Source organism: Corythoichthys intestinalis, chromosome 1 (genome assembly GCF_030265065.1).
Source record: "Corythoichthys intestinalis isolate RoL2023-P3 chromosome 1, ASM3026506v1, whole genome shotgun sequence".
Taxonomy (NCBI): Eukaryota; Metazoa; Chordata; class Actinopteri; order Syngnathiformes; family Syngnathidae; genus Corythoichthys; species Corythoichthys intestinalis.
Window position 1 is genome coordinate 61921586 of NC_080395.1, and position 19433 is coordinate 61941018.

Consider the following 19433-nt stretch of genomic DNA (forward strand, 5'->3'; position numbering starts at 1 on the left):
TGTAGCCAAAGAAAACTTATTAATCTCTTCCAACCACACAACAGAAGGACACAATGTATGCAAGACAACTGCATTACTGCTTTGCAATGGCACTAATGTAGCTCAGAGTAACACTCCTTCATATTATTGTTTATGTCTTTTATCACTGAATAGTTACCTTCTTATCTTTGGCTTCAGTCAGCTGAGATGATGTTGAAATCCTCTTCTGAAGGCCACCAATGGTACTGAGTGACTCATCGTAGCGTTCTTTCAGCTCCTTTATTTCTCTTTCAATGGCTAGTCCCTTCTCACGGACAGCATCCATCTCCCTTCTGGCTTTGCTTTCGCTCTCCCTTGCCTGATTTGCCTCTCGACGAACCGCTTTACATTCTTCTGTTAAACTCAACAGCTTGTTGTTCATGTTGGAAGCTTCTTCCTCAAGACTCTCATTCTCCTTTTTCATTTGGGTCATATGACTTTCTTTGAAGCGAAGCTCATCGAGAGCTTGAGTGGCTTGAAGAAGTTCTGACTGTAGGGCCGAAACATCCTCGGCCCTCTGGCTGCTGTTCTCTTCCTCTTCTCGGAGCGCTATTCGAAGCCCGGTTATTTCAACCTCCAGGGCTTTAGTGGTATTGTTGTGCTGCTGCAGCAGAGAAGCCTGTTCTCTATGGAGTTCCTGAACTTCTTTCTGGAGAGCACAGACCTTTTGGACTTCAACCTGCTGAGCATCTCGTGCTTTCTTACAATCCACCTGAGCTTGCTGCATGACGTCATGAAGGGCCTTGAGCTCTGTGTCATAGGTCGCAATCCGCGTCAACTCTGATTTTAGACGGTCCTGGAGATTCTGGATTTGAGTGTTGTACAGAGCATTTTGGCCTTCAAGCTCATTTTTTTTAAGATTTACCTCATTGTGCTTCTCCTCCAGACTGGTTAACTTTTGAGACATTGCTTCATACTGATCCTTGAACTCCTCCTCATACCCCTTACGCTTCTCATCCGTGACAAGAGCAGTGTCAAGTCTTTGTTGAACAGATTCAATCTCAACTTTCAATTTCTCTTTCTCCAGTTTGTAATTCTCTCTTTCAGACTTCTCTTTGCTATACATCTCCTCCATTTCCAACAGTTTAACTTTCAACTCCTTTACTTGGGTAGCGTAGGAGTTGTCTTTTTCCTCAACGACCGTCAGTGGGACAAATTTGGTATGAATAGCTTCCATTATCGTATCAAGTTCTTTCTTTTGAGCTTCCAGTTCTTGTGTCAGCTTCACATTTTCTTCCTGGACGGACATATGCATCGCTGACAGTTGGTTTGCTCTATTCTCCGCTTGTACCACAGCAGCACCCATTCTTTCTGTGATACATTTGTGATCCTTCAAGCTCATGTAGTCATTTTTCATTTCTTCAAGAACCTTTTCCAACTTTTCCTGTAACTTGGCGTTTCCTTCTTCCACATTCTTTAATTCTTCCTTATATTCTTTATTCATGGACTCCAAATTTAAATTCTCAGCCTTGGCACTCTCTAAGGTGGATGTTAACTCTATCCTCAATTGCTCATGCTGTTGCCTAGACACATGGTCCCCCTCTAAACTCTGTTTCAAAGTCTGACTCTGTGCTGTCAGTTGAACACATTGCTTATCTTTGTCTTCACACCTTATTTGCAAAAGCTCTAATTTCTTTAACACTTCAGTATTCTGAGTCTTCAGTGCTTCCATTTCACTTTGCTGTTCCTCTCTGGCACCTTGCAAGTGATTAATATTCTCCTGGAGCTTCATTCTCTCTGTATGGAGCTGTTGGACTTGTGCCTCAGCTTTGCCAAAACGTTCGCTGGCTTCCACCAGTTTGTCCTCAAGCTCCTCAACAGCTGATACCATGTTCATATGGGATTCCTCGTGTTCCTTGATCGGTATGAAGTCCGACTCCAGCCTGCTATTCAGCTCCTCCAGCTTCTCTTGCAGTATCTCTCTTTCCTCCTCACTCTCCTCCATTTCATGAATAAGTGCCTGACTTTTTGCTGTGACATCATGAAGTTTTCTCTTCAGCGAGATGTTCTGTTCCTCAAGAGCAGACTGTATCCTTTGTTGCTCCTCTGAGGGCACTGCCCCGGCTCCTGCTCCTCCCTGGGTTGGATTATCTAGCTTGCGATGGAGCTCCGCCACCTCCTCGAGGACACGATCATAGTCGTCTCTCAGCTCAGCAATCTGTCGTTCTTTTTCATCTACTGCATTGGTCAGTAGGTTTTTCATGTTGTCAAATTTCTCAGCTGGTACCATGTTGCCCTGCTTGGACTGCACTCCCTTCAACTGGGTTTCCATTTCAAGGACAGCTTGTGAAAGTTCATCTCTTTCAGCAGTCACAACACTGAGCTCTTCATTTAACCGTTCAGCTTCAGTAGCTAGCTGGCTTTCACTGTCCTTGTATTCCTCCAATGCCTTCTCACTCTGTTTCAGGCGGTTACGAACCCGACACACCTCAGCTGAAGCCCCTTCATACTTGGCTTTAATTTCCTGAAGCTGAGCACGAAGCTCTTCTGTGGCCTGGCCTCCTAAGTGTTCCTTTACTGCAACTACATGGGCCTGCAATTGTTTAACCTTGCATTCAGACTCTATCATCCGCTTCTGAACGTCGCCCAAGGCATCCTCAAGCTCCTGAACTTGCTGATCAGCTTGTTTCTGGATGAGATCTCTGTTCTGAACCAGTTCTTGGTACTCTCGATTTTTTCGGCTAAGAGATGAGTGAAGTCGCAACCTCTCCTCCTCAGTAGCCTGTTGTTTTCTTCTCAGAGTCTCAACTTCATGTCGGAGAACATCAAGTTCACCAGAGAGACCCTTCTCTAACGGTCTGGTGAGTGAACGTGACATAGCCGGATTCTGGAGTTTCTACCAGCAGCAGGATAAACAAGCATTATTGAGGGTAATAATACAACAAAAAAACGAGACAATAGTTTGTTTGTTTTTTAGGACATGTTACAGAACCAACACTTTAGCTGTAAGTAGGCATGTGCCGGTTACCGGTTTCACGGTTTCCCGTGGTGTGAAAACGTCGCGGTTTCAAAACCACTAAAATTTTCCGTCACACCGTAGTACGGTAATCGCTAACTGTCATGTGCCAAAAATGCAGCCAGAAGTGACTTGGCGTGGCAGCGCTCACCCCTTCCCCTGTTTGTTGCTGTGTGTGAAAGTGACGCTATTCTGCTAAACAACCAGCAAACCCAAAAACAAACACTCTAAACACAAGGCGTACCTTTCTTCAATTTATTGAGCTCTCAAATCGTGGTAGGTGAAATATACAAAGCGAATACATTTAAAATGTTGTACAATTGTATCTTTCCACGAGTGAGTAGGTTCAACAGGTTAGCACCATGAAAAAGTTCGTTAAAAACATAACACACATTTTCCTTTCAAATTCAATATATAAACTAAATAAAAACTCACAAAGACGAATGTTAGCCTAGGCTTAGCTGGGAGAGCTACTTCGTTGAGGTTTTAAGTCTCACTGTCACAGCCCCTGAGTGAGAAACGAGCTTGAATGAAGGGGGAAAAAGGATAGCGCCAAAGATCGCTTATAGAGAAAGATGATCTTGCCCTAAGCACAAATCCACATTCGCTGTAATGGGAGAGGTCTCACTCCCAATATTTTTTTAGATGAAACCTTTCCACGACAAAATTTACATTTTAACTAACTTATACATTTTTAACTTATTAACTTATGAATTCTGTATGTTCTTTTCAACACAAAGGCATGACATCATGTAGACTACAGTTGACACAGTGGCTGAAAATGGCGAAACTTCACTTGAGCTTTCTCCTCCCTCAAAAAATGTCATGCAGTATATATATTTTTACAAATGTTATTTAGAAGTGTTTTTACTTTTTTATAGAAATTATTTTGTTCTTGCTCTAATCTTGAGCAACTTGAACTGTGGCTGTGGGTATAGTCTATAAGTTCTATTTATTTTAATTTTATTTAAAATATTTGTTATTTTTTGTTAATTTATTTATTTTAACATTATATTCATGTTCCAATTTGCAAATATTTTTTTAAAAAATAGTCCTGTTCAATGGAAAAAAGTTTTTTTTGTTTTGTTTGTTTGTTTGTTTTTTTGTTTGTTTTAAACCGTTACGTCTCTTGAAATAACACAATTTGGAGCTATAATTGCAATACTGTGATAACGCGGTATTTTTGCTCACAGTTATCGTACCGTCAAAATCTCATACCGGCAAATGCCTAGCTGTAAGTAACGGAATATGTTTTGGTGATTAATTCATTCAAATTAGATTTATGAAACAAAAAAAAACTTTGTAAGTTCACGTTTGATTATGATGTACATGTATAGGGTGGCCACAACCCTGAATACACTTTCACAAATGTTTAAATTATAAATAGTACCTTACCTGATCCGAATCCAGGCTATACGCTTGTTTGACCAAAATGTTCTCTTTTCCTGGAAAACATTGCAAATTTCATTCAAACAATTTACAAGTATATCAGTGTAGTGTGAGACATATCTTACATGAATTTGTTGTTATAGTAATAGTATGTTTGAAAGAGATAAGCCAACCTTTTATGACTGACTGTCCAGAGTAGTCTCCCTGCGAATACAACGAGCAATCTATTTTGAGTATGTGAACAATTTGTTAAAAATATAACATAAAAAATACAACATCTGAGCTAAATATATTTAGAGAGTTTCCTTTTTTAAAACATATATCAAATGATCTGTATGCATTCACAGACCATAGTGCATTTGAGTTGAACCTTGACAGTCTCCGAGCCTCGTGACCCTTCTCGTTCGTTGGCATTAAGTAACACCTTTAATTTCTCCCTCTGATACAACGAAAAGAACAACAAAAAGGACAAATAAGTTTAAAAGAAACTATTTCTGGATTAGCACTGATTTTGCATGGGTTAATGAAAATAAATGAATCTATCCTCAGCATAATAATAACGCTGACAAAGCAGCTAGAATAACCCAGATAAAACTGGCAACAGTTTTATCAGAAATGGACATGAAGGGATTAAAGGAAGATCAAATGATGAGATTTGAGAGGAAGAATGCTCTTATTCTATCCCATCTGACTTGGAATAAAACAAAATATATGCTCAGGTATATGTCTCAGGCCTGATCAACAGACCCATGTTAGATGAGACGGACGTGATGTTTGTACAACAAAATTTTTTAATTTTCATTAAGTGCCTGGTCTTGACAAACTGTTCCAAATTGTTCCTCCTTAAAAGTAAATGCCTGTTAAGGCATCAAAATTTCGTCAAAATTTAAAAGGTCGCAAAATATATTTATTTATTTATTTTTAAATACTGCATCAGAGTTTCTAATAAACATACTTTTTTTCTATAATGCATAAACTTTACTAGGGCTGCATGAGAAAATTGGACTTTGCTATTTGTTTTAACTAGAGCTGAAACGAATACTCGAGCAACTCAAGTAACTCGAGTTTAAAAACTGATCCGAGTAATTTTATTCACCTCGAGTAATCGTTTACTTTGACAGCTCTAAGCATCACGTTTTGCTCGGACTACTTTTAATGCGGGACAACGCGCTGATGTCACGTGCGTAGAGGAAGAAGCAAACCAAAAAAAAAAAATTTTTTTTAAATAACTTACTGCAGCCGACAGCCGCTACAAACGACGCCGACGTTGCCAAATACTAGCCCGCACGATGCTACGTTGGTAGCAGGTAGCGTCTGATGCGTCTCATAAGATATCACATGTATGTTGAACTAGATGCGAAATGACAGCGTCAGCGGCGTCAGTAAACAACCGCCATCTTAAAGCAGTAGAGCACAAGCGCTAATAAAGAGCGCTAAGTGCTAGTAAATAAGATTAACGTTACTGTCACTAGCTCATGTAACATTAGCCCTGCGAAGGGCTAAGTTTCTATTAATTATGACCACTGTTGATGCGTGGCTAACGTGTCATACAGGCTTTGGAGTGATGAGGGTGTAAAATAAAAACTTAATAATGCTAACTATCAATTTTAGCTCAGTAGTCATTGCTGGATAAAACACCAAGTAGCACTGGTCCCTAATGTGCTCCAATACAGCCTGTATCATACATTTATTTTGAACACTGCAAAAACTCAAAATCCTATCAGGACTTAACAGTTTAGACTAACTTAAAACTTAACTAGAACTTAAAAGTGGCTTGACACAAATAGAAATTCAACTGAAACACGTGGGAAAAAATCTTAACTTTTAAGTGATGTGTGTTATCAAGCGTAACGGCATTTTTAGGTAAGAATATATATATATTTTTTTAATAAGATCTAAAAGTTTTTGGAGTGAAAGCAGTGAATTAGTCTTTTTTTTTTTTTAATTCTAGTTACATCTGAGATGCAATTGTTAGCTGTTTTCAAAAATATACTGTACATCGAAAATAAAGACATTGATTGACTGAAAATGGTTAAAGATTAGATGAAATGTCTTGTTTTCTCATGTATATTTATAATTGCTCTTCACCTAAAAATATATTTGTTTTATCCGATTTCTCGATTAATCGATAGAATTTTCAGTCGATTACTCTACTAAAATATTCAATAGCTGCAGCCCTAGTTTTAACCCTGAAACACACCTGTATATTGTGATGATAAAAAAAACAAAGGCTAACATGACATATGGAAACTAACAAACATTACTTTTTTAGACACTTTGTATTGTTTTTGAGTAGATTATGATAGCTACAGTAGAAAAAAATAATTATGATCATTAGACCACAAAAGTTAATTTTACCTCTAACGGCATTGCAATATTAAGCAAGTACGGTAATAGCTCATTATAATCAATCAATGCATAATCAAAAACTCAAAATGATTTTCTGCCCATTTACAGCGGTACCTCTACATATGAAGTTAATTCGTTCCAGGACCTTGTTTGTAAGTCTAAATCATTGTATGTCAAGCAGGATTTTCCCATAAGAATACATTGCATTAATTCATTCCACAACCCGAAAACCTACACTATATCCTCTAGAGCTGGGAATCTTTGGGCACCTAACGATTCGATTACGATTACGATTCATAGGCTCCGATTCGATTATAAAACGATTATTGATGCACCCCCCTTTTTTTTAATTTATTTATTTATTTTTTATTAAATGTTTTGTACATTAGTTCTAAAATTGTTCAAAAATCCTCTCAGGCTAAACCAAACTACTATTTCAGTATCAAGTTAACATATAACAGTAAACAAATATACAAAAATAACAGTAAATAAAAAACTCCAGTCCCCATTCTGTATCAGCAGCTTTAAACAACATTCAATTAATTTAATGTTGTGAATCAACTGTTACAGTTGTTAAAATTGCTCCCGTTATTCCATAATTTCCCTTCTGTCTACTTTTGTCAAAGTTTTAAAAGTATTTCATCATTTAAAGATAGATTCAAACAAGATTCTGCCGATTTAGGAGTATTTTAGATAAAAAGTTAATTAGTTTCGCTACAACAGAGCCTTCTAGAGAGGTCTACTGCTTTAAGATGGCAGCTGTTCACTTACGCCAGAAAGTGTCAATTTGCATCTCTGTTCAATAATACATGTTCTAACACCGACGCCGTCTGTCATTTTGCATCTAGTTCTACACACATATATATATATATATATATATATATATATATATATATATATATATATATATATATATATATATATATATATATATATATATATATATATGATATCTACTGTAGCCGTATGTTTGTAGCAACTAGCAACTGGGTGTTGTTTGTAGCGGCTGTCGGCCGCAGTCAGGTATGATTATTTTTTTATCTAGTGGCATGAGTTGAACATGATATTGACTCTCGGTCCGTTCCTCATTGCGTCCCAAACACCGCGCTGACTGCGTTTTACTTCCGCTTTACCTGGTATAATTCAATAATCGGAATTTGGATATTTGTGAATCGTTCTCGAATCTTCCACGGCCGAATCGCGAATAATCTAAGAATCGGAAATTTCGCACACCTCTAATATCCTCAATACATACTGCTGGTAATATTGCAAATAGCAATTACATAGAGCAAAACAAATAAATTATGAATAATTATATTAGTAATAATGATAATAATACCTGTAATAATGTAACGAATCAGGTTCTAATGTGCCCAATGTGTTTTGCGTGGTGTCCCTGACTGCACCAGACCTTTTACTTGCACTTTTGATGTTCAGCTGCGGCGGACAGTAAGCATGTTGTGTTGCACAAGTTCTGAAATAAATGATTAAAAACCTGACAAAGCTGGTGATTTTTTAGGCAATGTTACAATATTAATAATTGTCACCTTAACTTAAAAAGACTGGCAAATAGAGGTCGGAGGACGATCGTGGACATTCTACGGCCGTATTGTCGTGGGTGTTCACGGACGCCCAAACCACGCTCATATTTTCCATCATTTCAATGGTAAGCCTCACCTTTTTTCACCACCTGCACTAACATTCTTGGAACCCATGTTTATTTATCTTACAAGAAATTCTGCCGTGCGTCAGTCTTACAGAAAAACAAAGAAACTGCGGCGGTGTCATAAATCGTCGTATTTCGAGCATATTGTCAGATTTAGAAACAAATGGCCAGTCAAATTTTACGTCGGATAGTCCAAAAAGATAGTGTGTCGAAGTGATTGTATGTTGAGGTACCACTGTATATTGTAGTGTGTGTTTGTTTTGAATCAAATAGTGTAATTTTATGTTTTAACACAAAATGCATAAAAAGTCTTAGAATTGGGTGGCCCTTTGTATAAGCAACCCAAGTTTCATATTAAAGTGCTGAAAGTAAAAGTATTTGTGTTAACACAGAATCTACAAAACAGTCTAAAGTTCACAAACACCTGGAGCATTTTCTACTCCTACCTGTTAAAAACACGTACTGGTACTTGATGAATATAATAGTATTTTCAATTGGCAGAAAGTTTTGATTCCAGTTAACAAATATAAAGGTCCACCGCAGTGCATACGATAATTTATCCACCTTAATGGGAAACAATAACAATTCCTGCACTGAATTTAGGAACCTTATTTACTAATGATAATTTTGGCATGTTCAACATGTTAAACAACATTCTTAAAATACTGCATGTCATGTTTGTTTCATACTCTACCTCTTTGTGAGTGTCTTCATTTGTCTTCTTTTCCTATAAACAGGAAAAATATCAGCCAAAGCTATATGAAGGTCAAAATGTTTAAAATAAAAAAAAGTTTTCTTCCCACAAATATAGGCTGATATAAAAATTACAGCAATATCAGCTGTCTTGATAAAAATCCAAAAGGAAGTCAGTTGAATAGGTCTTAAGAGTAGACTAGTATAGTTTGTGGAGTAATATAGTGGTATGCAGAGTATACGTCTTCCACCAGTTTGTCTTCTAGCTCCTCCACAGTTCACAAAGGGCTTCAAATGTAACTTATTTTCACTGTGTTCGTAATGATTACTTTCACCCCGTATTTGTGCATTATCACCTACACTTGTGCTTAAGTGTGGAGCAGAAGGTTGTCAGCAACAACAACAAAACATGCCGCCATTTAGTGTGAAGCCCTGTGACATTAGGCTCATTCAGGTCTCCTTGTGTGGGTAACATGAAAAAAACAAAAGCATTAAAAAAATAATAATAAATGAATAAGTAAAATCAATGACGTTGCCTGCCACACCAGTTTTTCGACAAATTTGATTGTTAACACCGTCATAACTAGTTGACTAATCATGGAAGCACTAATGTACATTATGAATGCATGCACAGGTTTAAATTGAGTCTACTGATTCGCTGTCGCGACCCCTGAAGGGATAAGCCGAGAGAAAAAGAAGAAGGTATATGGCGTATAATGAAAAAAATGTGATTGCCTGAAATATTTTTACTTACTAAGAAATAAAGGGGAGGGTGCAGGAGGCCATTTGTCATTATTATAATTCCGACAGACGTGGTTTAAAATTGAGAGCTAGGGCACGTCTCTTTAAGAGAGAGAGTTTGACGAGAGAAAACTATCTGTAATAAAGCAGCATACATGCACTGCTGGCTTTTTTGTGCTTCTTCATGCAATTAAAGAAATCCTGCGCAGCCACTTTCTACGTCTACCACATACAACTTTTAACAGCAACGACGGGTTTATTAGCATATTAATTTCATATGCAGGAGTACTTCGAGCCATAAGTATACAGCATGTCCTGAAAACCCTCAGTCCCACAAAATGAGTGCATAATTGTCATGACTGACATTTACCTGTGCGAGCTGTTGTTGTAAAAGGTTGACCTTATCTAACAGGGCCCTCTGCTCTATATGGTATTTTCGAAGACTTTCCTGCAGGGACTCGTTCTGCCTCTCCAGGTCCTGAAATGTGAAGCCACAGATCAAAACAAAACAACATTATGAAGGAAGATACTGTCATTTTCGGACTGCAGGCCGCTACTTTTTCCCCTCAATTTTAATCTTGCGGCATTTAGTTCAGTGCGGCTTATTGTTGATTTGTTTGGGTTAATTGGTCGCACTTTATTTGACAGTGGCATCATAAATAAGACTCGCATAAGACCGTCCTAATTATGACATGACACTGTCATGGGCATCAATGAATGCTTATGACAGATGTCATTGTCATCCGGCAAATTTTGTCACTAACTCCATTTATGTCCAGCTTGGATATTTATACATCCATTCAAAAGTGAGATAAGTTGCCGGATGACAATAAATGACATCTGTAATAAATATTCATTAATGCTCATGACAATATCATGTCATAATTAAGACAGTCTTATGACGCTGCTGTCAAATAAAGTGTTACCGGTTAATGTCTTTTTGTGTAAATATCCCACAATACAGTGAACACAGCTGCGGCTTATAGTCCGGTGCGGTTTATCTATGATCAAATGCCTTTTTCTAATCAAATTTGGTGAGCAGCAGCGGCTTACAGTTAGGTGCGCCTTATAGTCCGAAAATTAAGGTACTTAATTGTGGCACAATAGGTAGCTCCAACAACATCAGTAGGAAATGATAGTGCTTACGTGTATTATGTGATCCCTTCTGTTTGCCTCCATGGTGTCCGAGCGCTCCACCGACTGGTGAGGACAGGTCAATTTTATAAGAACGTATTTATAATGCACTTATTTATTTATATACTTGAATCAGCAACAACCCAATGATCTCCTCTAAAACATCAAAAAACAGCTTCACGGTGATTTGAAATACAAAGTGATAGCAGAAAAAGGCATGTGCAAAAGATTTGCAATAACACATCCTAAAACTAACTTTCCTGTTTTTCCATGTAAAAGTAATGGTTATTAAAATAAGAAGCAAATTAATATCAATATTATGATGTGTGATATAGAACCAAAAGAGATATGTGAGGAAGCATCTAGAAAATACTGGGTGCCCTTTTATTGGGAATGCTTGTGCTAATGAACAACCCCTGGAACTAAAGCAACTAAAGGCAGCACAAAAACTGCAGACAAAGTGCATATAACAAAGTATTGATATTAACTTTTGTTGTTGACCAAATACTTATTTCCACCATAATTTGTAAATAACCTCTTTAAAATTCAGACAATGTGATTCTCACGATTTTGTTTCTCTTTGTATATCTCATAATTGAGATACAGGCATCATCTTTTTAAGTGGCAGAACTTGCTGACTAATGCTTTTTTGCCCAACTGTACATACAAGTAGTATAATGGAAACATGAGTGAGATGTACAATGTACTTGAATTGTTTGAGCCTAATTACCTGTCTCCTCCATTGTTCGACTTTTGCTGCCTCTTTTTCTGTTCGAAGACAAACACATATTTCAGAATTAATTTTTGTTAAGTCAAAAGAAAAACTAATGTACATTCAAAACATGGAATGAAGACAGTGTTAATCATGTATGATCATTACACCATAAGAATTACAAGACTGTCCCAAATAAAAGTCATTAGAGTCACTTGCTTCTTTTATGATTGAATTTGGAGGATATATAACACAGTGGTACCTCGACGTACGAACGCATCGACATACAATCCTTTCGACATCAGACGTAAAATTTGACTCGTCATTTGTACGACGATTTATGACAGCGTTGCAATCTCATTGTTTGGCCGCACGGCGGATTTTCTTGTGAGCGAAATCAACATGAGCCTCAAGAAGGTTAATGCAAGGGGTGAAAAAAGGAAAAAGGTGACGTTTACCAGTGAAATTAAGAAGGAAATGATGGTAAAATATGAGCATGGTGTGCGTGTGAGTGAACTGGTAAGACAACATGTACGGCCCACTGGTTCCTCCTCCTACTCTACTTACACACACACGCTCTCTCCTCGAACATCGGTCCGCTAGTTAAGGGGACGATAAGAACCCATTTTTTAATTTCCAATGTATTACTTTTATGATTTGTATTTACAATTTATTTGTTTTGCTATGTGTAATCGCTATTCAAAATTGTACCTGCGGTATTCATTAAGGATTTATCATAGATTTTTGGGCTGTGGAACAAATTAATTAAATTATCCCACTCGACATACAACCATTTCGACTTACAAACCAAGACCAGAACGAATGAAATTCGTATGTAGAGGTACCACTGTATTGCTACAAGCATTACCGTAATTTCCTGGATATAAGGCACACACGTGTATAACGCGCACCCCAACTTTACCTGTAAAATCTAGGGAAAATTCTTGTACCCGTGTATAAAGCGCACCCTAATATTAGCACCAATAAATATGAGTCTCGTGTCTCGAACTTTTAAAAAGTACGCGGTTGCAGCATTTTTTAATCCTTTTGTCAAATATTAAAAAAAAAAAAAAAAAAATAGAATATTGATTTTCTGTGGTAAAATTGCTCACAGTATACGATAATAATTTTCACAAAGTAAGGAGTTGTAGCGAGTTTTAACAGAATTCACCAGCGAAACTAATGTTGGCAAGTTGTATAGTTCCCGGGAGGGAAGAATTTAGTCAAGAGAACAGCCGGAAGTAAACAAATGTCCCGTGATCTGCGTACTGTTCTGTCAAAATTTGCTCGCTTATAAAATTTTGCTCCCAAAGCTTTTGTGGCGCTGAAAAAGCCCTCTTTTACATTCAATTGGACTGTCAGTGTTATCCAAAGGTGCTAACTAAACTAGATACATCATAAACATACATGTGCAACACGAAAATGGCGTAAATTAATACTTAACGACCCGGCGAAGTCGTTAACAGTGAGAGCATGGGGTGCAGTTGCTGTGTGCAGCTAACATGGTAGGATGTGTTTGAGAACTTTTGTACATGTCTTTACATGATCAAACTTAAGTAAATATTCCTTTCTTTAAAGAAAGTTTGTAGTGTTTACTTTGGAATCGCTGCATTCGCGGCCATTTTTAACGTTACGCGCATGCGCAAAACCGCAAGGTAGAAATTTTTGATGGGTTGCAAAATTTGTCAGAACACCGGCATGTTGCAACGCAAAGGTTAGAAAAATGTACCGGTAAATAATAAACGAATAGTACAAAAAAACATTTAAATTTTATTAGATGTGAAAAATATCATGAAAACAATTATATACCACATGAAACTTGATTATCATATCGCTGTCGTTCGGAGTAGGTAATATTGTGCTGGTCCATACTTACAATGGAACATGAATCATGATGAATTTTTTCTGTCTCCGTCCCTGTACTCGTGAATAACGCACACCCATGATTTTACGAGTAAATTTTAGGGGGGGGGGAGTGCGCGTTATATTCGGGAAATTACGGTAGTTCACAATCCTTGAGTCACCATCTCCGACCTCATAAAACAATTGGGCTTTTACATGAAAAAAATAAAAACACGAGGATAAAATACAAAGGAAAGCTGCAATAGCCAATTATTGCAGTTGTCTCCAGCAGCCAGACATTTTAGCAAGCTGCTAACCACGTTGAAGTGTTGTATTGCGAGTACTCAATTTTTTCAATAAGTTGGTAGGGCTACTCATGTTCTCAGATAGTAGTTGCTATATCGTCTGTTATTTAGCATGCCCTTCCCACTTTATTGAGCTGTTAAAAAAAAAAAAAAAAATGTTAAAGTGTTGCTGTACCCCACCACCCCCACCGACCTATACAGACATACAAAAAAGTATCAAAGTAGCTTTTACTTTGCGTACATTTTAAAACAGCTCATTTTTATTTTTACCTGACAGTGTAACAGTACTTTCCTTGAGTAGATTTTTTTGGTACACATTCCGTCCCTGCGTGCATTGAGTGGACAGTCATGTTGGAACAAGAACAGGCTATGACCAAAACATTCCCACAAAGTTGAAGCATGCAATTGTCCAAAACACTGAAGCATTCGATATTCTTTTTATTGGGTTAATATTTTGAACAATTCCATGCTCCCCACTTTGTTTAGAAATGGCCTGCTCCTGATTCAAACTAACTATAACTAAATAATTTAGATTTGATCGGTTTCCACGCACAGTTGAATGCCAAATGGCGATACTGCTGATTTGTTCAAAACTCTACAGGGATGCGTAGACTTTCATATCCACACCAGTACCTTTCTTCTGCATATATTTGGTGACGCATGTTCTCACCTTTGGTGGCTTTCTCCAGGTAGCCTTTGATTAATGCAACAAGCTCCTGGTTCTTGCTGAGGCGAGCATAGTGGAAGGCATCATGACCCAAGCCGTCCACGTCTTTGACATCAGCCCCATTCCTTAACAATACCTCCACGGCATCTTTGCAGCCATACTCACATCCCAGAATGAGTGCTGTTCTAAGGTCGAGAAAAAAAAGAGCTCCAGAAACAAACAACTTAAACCACCAAGCAACGTACACATGATTACAATGTTGAAAATTAAACTAATAAAATTGCCGTGATAGATTTGTTGATACATTATTGCCCAACCCACAATTCAAGACCCTTTTTCCTTTTATACTGAGAAAATTCTTGCTGTCAGGAACTACAAGTAGAGAACATGAACATCCTCTTAACAATTACAGTATTTTAAATGAGCTAAGGCTCTCACAATGTGCCTATTCATGCAGACATCTGTGACTCCTACTTTTTTTGTTTGTCCCGCACAGAGATATCAGCTCCTCGCTCTACAAGCAGCTGACAAATGCGTGGATGACACATTTGGGTTGCAAGCACCAGAGGAGTCCTGCCATCCTAAGGAACAGAGACACGACATTTATTAGCACGCACACACCCAAAAAGTGTTATACAAACACACAGGAACATTCTTTCACTTTTAAGCACTAATGTACAACAATTAGAATTTGTAATTTCCAATTGTTCACAATAGTGGAGTGTTTTGGGCTGGCCAGTCATCACATGCAGTCAGGTCTCTTCCCCTGACACAGTGCCTGGTTTCAAAAGGTCAATAAACTTATATTTGGATTTAGTGCTGTGCAATAAGGCCATATGAAGTATCGCAAAAATGAAAGTAAATTGTTTCTCGTCTTAATGTCATTGCATTGTTCCGAATCAACAAAGATGGATTCTCTTTAAAGGAACGACGGACAGAAAGACATGTACTAAAAGATAAATGTTAGTATGATGAGTTATAATAATTTGATATTAAAACCCCTCTTAATGTTTTCGTTTTAATAAAATTTGTCAAAGTTTAAACAAAAAAATTAACTACGAGCATGCTATTGTTGTTGACGTCGCAGATCGGTGACATCAAATGGCCTGATTGACAGTACTTCCAGTGTCACTCTATAACTATGTAAGGTAGTGATTTAAATATGTGACAAGGTGTCAATGGCGAGTTTGAAATTAATTAGAGATTAAGCCAATGAGTGTGTTTTGTCCCTTGACTGATGCTGTAGTTTTTCTTAAATTCCCCAGTACGGGTCCACTGTGCCTTGTGTTCAATTGTATGTTGGAAGCTAAGAAACCTGATAATGGCTCCCAGCATCATAGTTTGTGTATTGCGACTCAATATTGCTATCCAGTGTATTTGTTGAGCTAAACTAGTTGCTAAAATGTTTAAATAGAGTTTGACCAAAGTCTGAGTAAGTTTTATGTGTATTTTGCATACCTATTTTTATAGTGAATTTGTGAATGCCAGTTCTCTGTGCATTGTTGTTTAACTGGGTGAGAATACGGCCTCAGATATACGGATTGAAGCACTTTTCTTTTTGTGAGCATTATTTTTTGAGCGATATATTATTTTTGTTGTATTTTCACTACATGATACTGATGTTCAATTATATGTTGTGAAAGAGGAGTTGCCGAAGTTTATGCCAATAAACGGCACGGTCCAAGCTACAAATCTGAACGCCTGTGTCCACTCTCCTTTCTCTGTCTCATAGATCTCAATGTGCAAAATGCAAAAAAAGGCATCAATATAATCTGTTGGGCAGAAAATGATACGAATAGCCAGCAATCAAACTAAGTTTATTACGTTTATTCGTTTTTCGTGTCGCTTATTCACTGGGAAGCAAGCTTTTGGAGCAATATCTGATAAATCTGAGAACACCGGCAGGACGATATACAATCTGGACATCTGCTTTTACGTGACAAAAATAAGAAGACGCCATTAGACGTCTCAGTAGAGGCAAACTGCATCAACATTTTCCTGTGCTGTGATGAACGGGCTATTGCCAAAAATAAACTGCTGTGTTTCATTGTATACCCTAATCATATGTAAAGCACACAACAGCTCTGGATGCTAACTATCTCCATAATAATATTGGAATAAGTTGGATCACACAATAGTTTACTGTGAAGATCTGCAAACAGTTTTTGACATAAAACACTCTCCTCCTCTCGTCACAAGAGCAGGAGAGTGCTGTCAGTAGTGAACTTGACACATGAACGCTGCTTGTCTCATCCTGTCTTTCCAGTTCATTTTGCTTTTGCCGTCCTTCTCATTAATGTTTCACTCGGGTTCAAAATGGAAGGGCAGAACTGATGAAATGTTTATGTAGTAAGAGAGTGACACTGCAGAAGTTCGGCAGTGTACCCAAAATCAACGCCCTGCGATGTCTAAAACAATGGCGACCTATTAGTTAAAATAATTTTACAAATTTAATTAAAATGAAAACATTAAGAGGGGTTTTAAAATGAAATTATAACTCGTACTAACATTTATCTTTTAAGAACTACATGTCTTTCTATCCGTGGTACCCTTTCAGTGAGCTAACACCATAACTACACTTTTGGTGCATAAAAAAACTTTAAAAATTAATAAATTGTGAGGTACAGTAGGTGTAGATTGAAGATAATTGTCCCCCACGATTTCTGTGTATTTTGCAGCATTCATTCTGCCGTCAATCCTTACAAGTGTTCCAGGTCCGGTAGCTGAGAAACATCCCCACAGCATGATGTTGCCACCACCATGCTTCAAGTGTGGATGTTGTGTTTATTTGTTGTTATGATATGTAAAAGGTATTGATTGAGACCAAGCTGTTCTTGGAAAGTTCGGAGAGGTTGCTCTCGGAGAATCTGAAGGTCTTTATTCATGGCTGCATTCTTAAGCAAAATTGTCAGGCCAGTCCTTTGGCTGAGAAGCAGCTCTACTCATGAATGGTCTTTGGATGCTGTACTGTTGGCATGATACCAGATGCCCCAAATCCAACCACTCAGAAAAGGGGACATATTAGAGAAAATAACTAGCACACTCCTCAGCAGTCCAAGCCCTGTACCTTTTGCAGAATATCAGTCTGTCCCCAAAGTTCCCAGGAGAGTGGCTTCTTTTCTGCCCTTCTAGACACCAGACTATCCTCCAAAAGTATTCACCTTATTGTTCATGCAAAGGCACTGACACAGCCTGCTGCCATCCCTGAGAAGGCTCTGCACTTATGGTGCCCTGATCCCGCAGCTGAATCTACTTTATGTGACGGTCCTGACATTTGCTACACTTTGTTGCTCGCACTGAAGACTTCTTCAGAACAATTCAGCCTCTCTCCTTGACACTTGTAACTTAATATAATTGTCAAAAAAGCCTCTGTCACTGATGAAATGCTTGTAACTATACTTCAGTATATCATGCTGTCACCTGCCAAAAATCACTAAACCAGTAGACCTTGTGAAAACCAACAATTGTGTCAGTCCCAGAAGCTTTGGCTTCGACTGTATGCTACTTACGTTGGATACCTTAATGTTGAAGCACTACTTTATGTATTTTACATTTGTGACAGGTCTGCTTAATCTTAATAAAATGAGGGTGGGAAAGTTATCTTTATCATTCTATAATATTCCATATATTAAAAATGTTCTACATCGTGGCACATCTTTATCATGTTATAAAATGTTCAATATTGTGATGTAAGAGTTTTTGCATTTTGCCCAGCATTATTGGCAGTGACTTGGGGTGGAGATAAGCATGCACTTGAAAGAGTGTCAAATGAAGTGGAAGTCTTACAAAATCACTGGCATTGACAGAAGCACCACTGTCGCAGAGAAGTTTCACACTAGATGAGCAGCCTGCCATGACTGGAGGGGAAAAAAGGCATTGAGTCAATCAATTTTGTAACCACTAAACATCAAAAACACTTCAATTAGTAACAGCAAGAAGAAAAACAACAAATATGCAATCTTAATGTTAAGCATAGCAATTTTAGAAAAAACTGTATAAGCTGCTATTTTTTTACCTTCCTGTTTCAAATAGTAGTTTTTAAAGTGGTAAATTTATGGATTTGTACGGCTGAACAAGTTTTCATGCTTTCTTTTTGCACAGCGAAAGTTCCATTCATTCATCACATTATACTCCGCTGCCAGCAGTTTCATGGTAATGTCATTACTATGGGTGCATTCACATTGTCTTTTAACAAGTAGGACGGGTGTTTCATTGTCAAAACAAGACAGTTACCAAGTGTAGCAACAGGCACGCAAAGTGCATTGTCCAACGCACAAGTAGCTTTGTTGAAGTGATAGTTGAGGCTACGTTTGTAAGAAAGTGAGTCATTTACAGGTACATGCGGATTTGTTAAGAGAAGATCCTCGGTGCCATTAGGGAAGAAGGATGCCAACCATGTGCAGAAATATTAGAAATATTTAAAATAATAACAATCCAAAATTTGACACTGTAAAATAACCATTCTCATCAAGCACTATGGCGATACAATAGCTTTAAAAGCCAGGCTTATTCCCATTTTGAGGCCTTATTACATATTCGTAACAATTTATCAATTCAATTTTGCCAGGCATGTTAACAACTTCGTCAACTAGAGTGGAGCTGACCTCAGTTTGCAGTGTAAAAAGAGATCATTAAACATACACGTACCAGCATCATGTAAAGCTGTTCTTCCTTGTAGATCCACGTTTCCAACTGGGCAGCTATGCTATAAAAATAAAACAACTTCAGGAAAGAATGTAATACTACAGTAGTACAACATCTAACATGTACCTTATGTATTATATTTTCAAACAGCAGCCCTGCAGTTTTTTATATCATTATTATTATTTTATTTTATTCTTTTATTTTATTTATTTATTTTTAATTTCCACACAACACTGACACGACACTCCCCACCACAAAGCAAACACATACACCAAACATAAAAGAAAAATATAACTAGTGAGCACCAAACGAGCCTG

At 37.6% G+C, this 19433-nt stretch overlaps 1 protein-coding gene across 5 annotated transcripts in view; it reads right to left on the minus strand.

The window, feature by feature from the left end:
* Positions 1-19433, minus strand: part of uacab (uveal autoantigen with coiled-coil domains and ankyrin repeats b) — a 73796-nt gene that overhangs the window by 8604 nt on the left and 45759 nt on the right. For 4 of the 5 annotated variants that reach the window (XM_057843095.1, XM_057843109.1, XM_057843100.1 and 1 more), the window contains exons 5-16: positions 19120-19177; positions 18259-18329; positions 14947-15053; positions 14476-14657; positions 11677-11714; positions 10959-11012; positions 10183-10290; positions 9073-9105; positions 4713-4802; positions 4537-4567; positions 4370-4419; positions 158-2854 (exon numbers count right to left, since the gene is read on the minus strand). In XM_057843095.1, coding sequence (XP_057699078.1) covers positions 158-2854; positions 4370-4419; positions 4537-4567; positions 4713-4802; positions 9073-9105; positions 10183-10290; positions 10959-11012; positions 11677-11714; positions 14476-14657; positions 14947-15053; positions 18259-18329; positions 19120-19177 — 3519 coding nt within the window. The remainder of the gene's footprint in view (positions 1-157; positions 2855-4369; positions 4420-4536; positions 4568-4712; positions 4803-9072; positions 9106-10182; positions 10291-10958; positions 11013-11676; positions 11715-14475; positions 14658-14946; positions 15054-18258; positions 18330-19119; positions 19178-19433) is intronic. The other variant, XM_057843117.1, reaches the window with a different exon arrangement.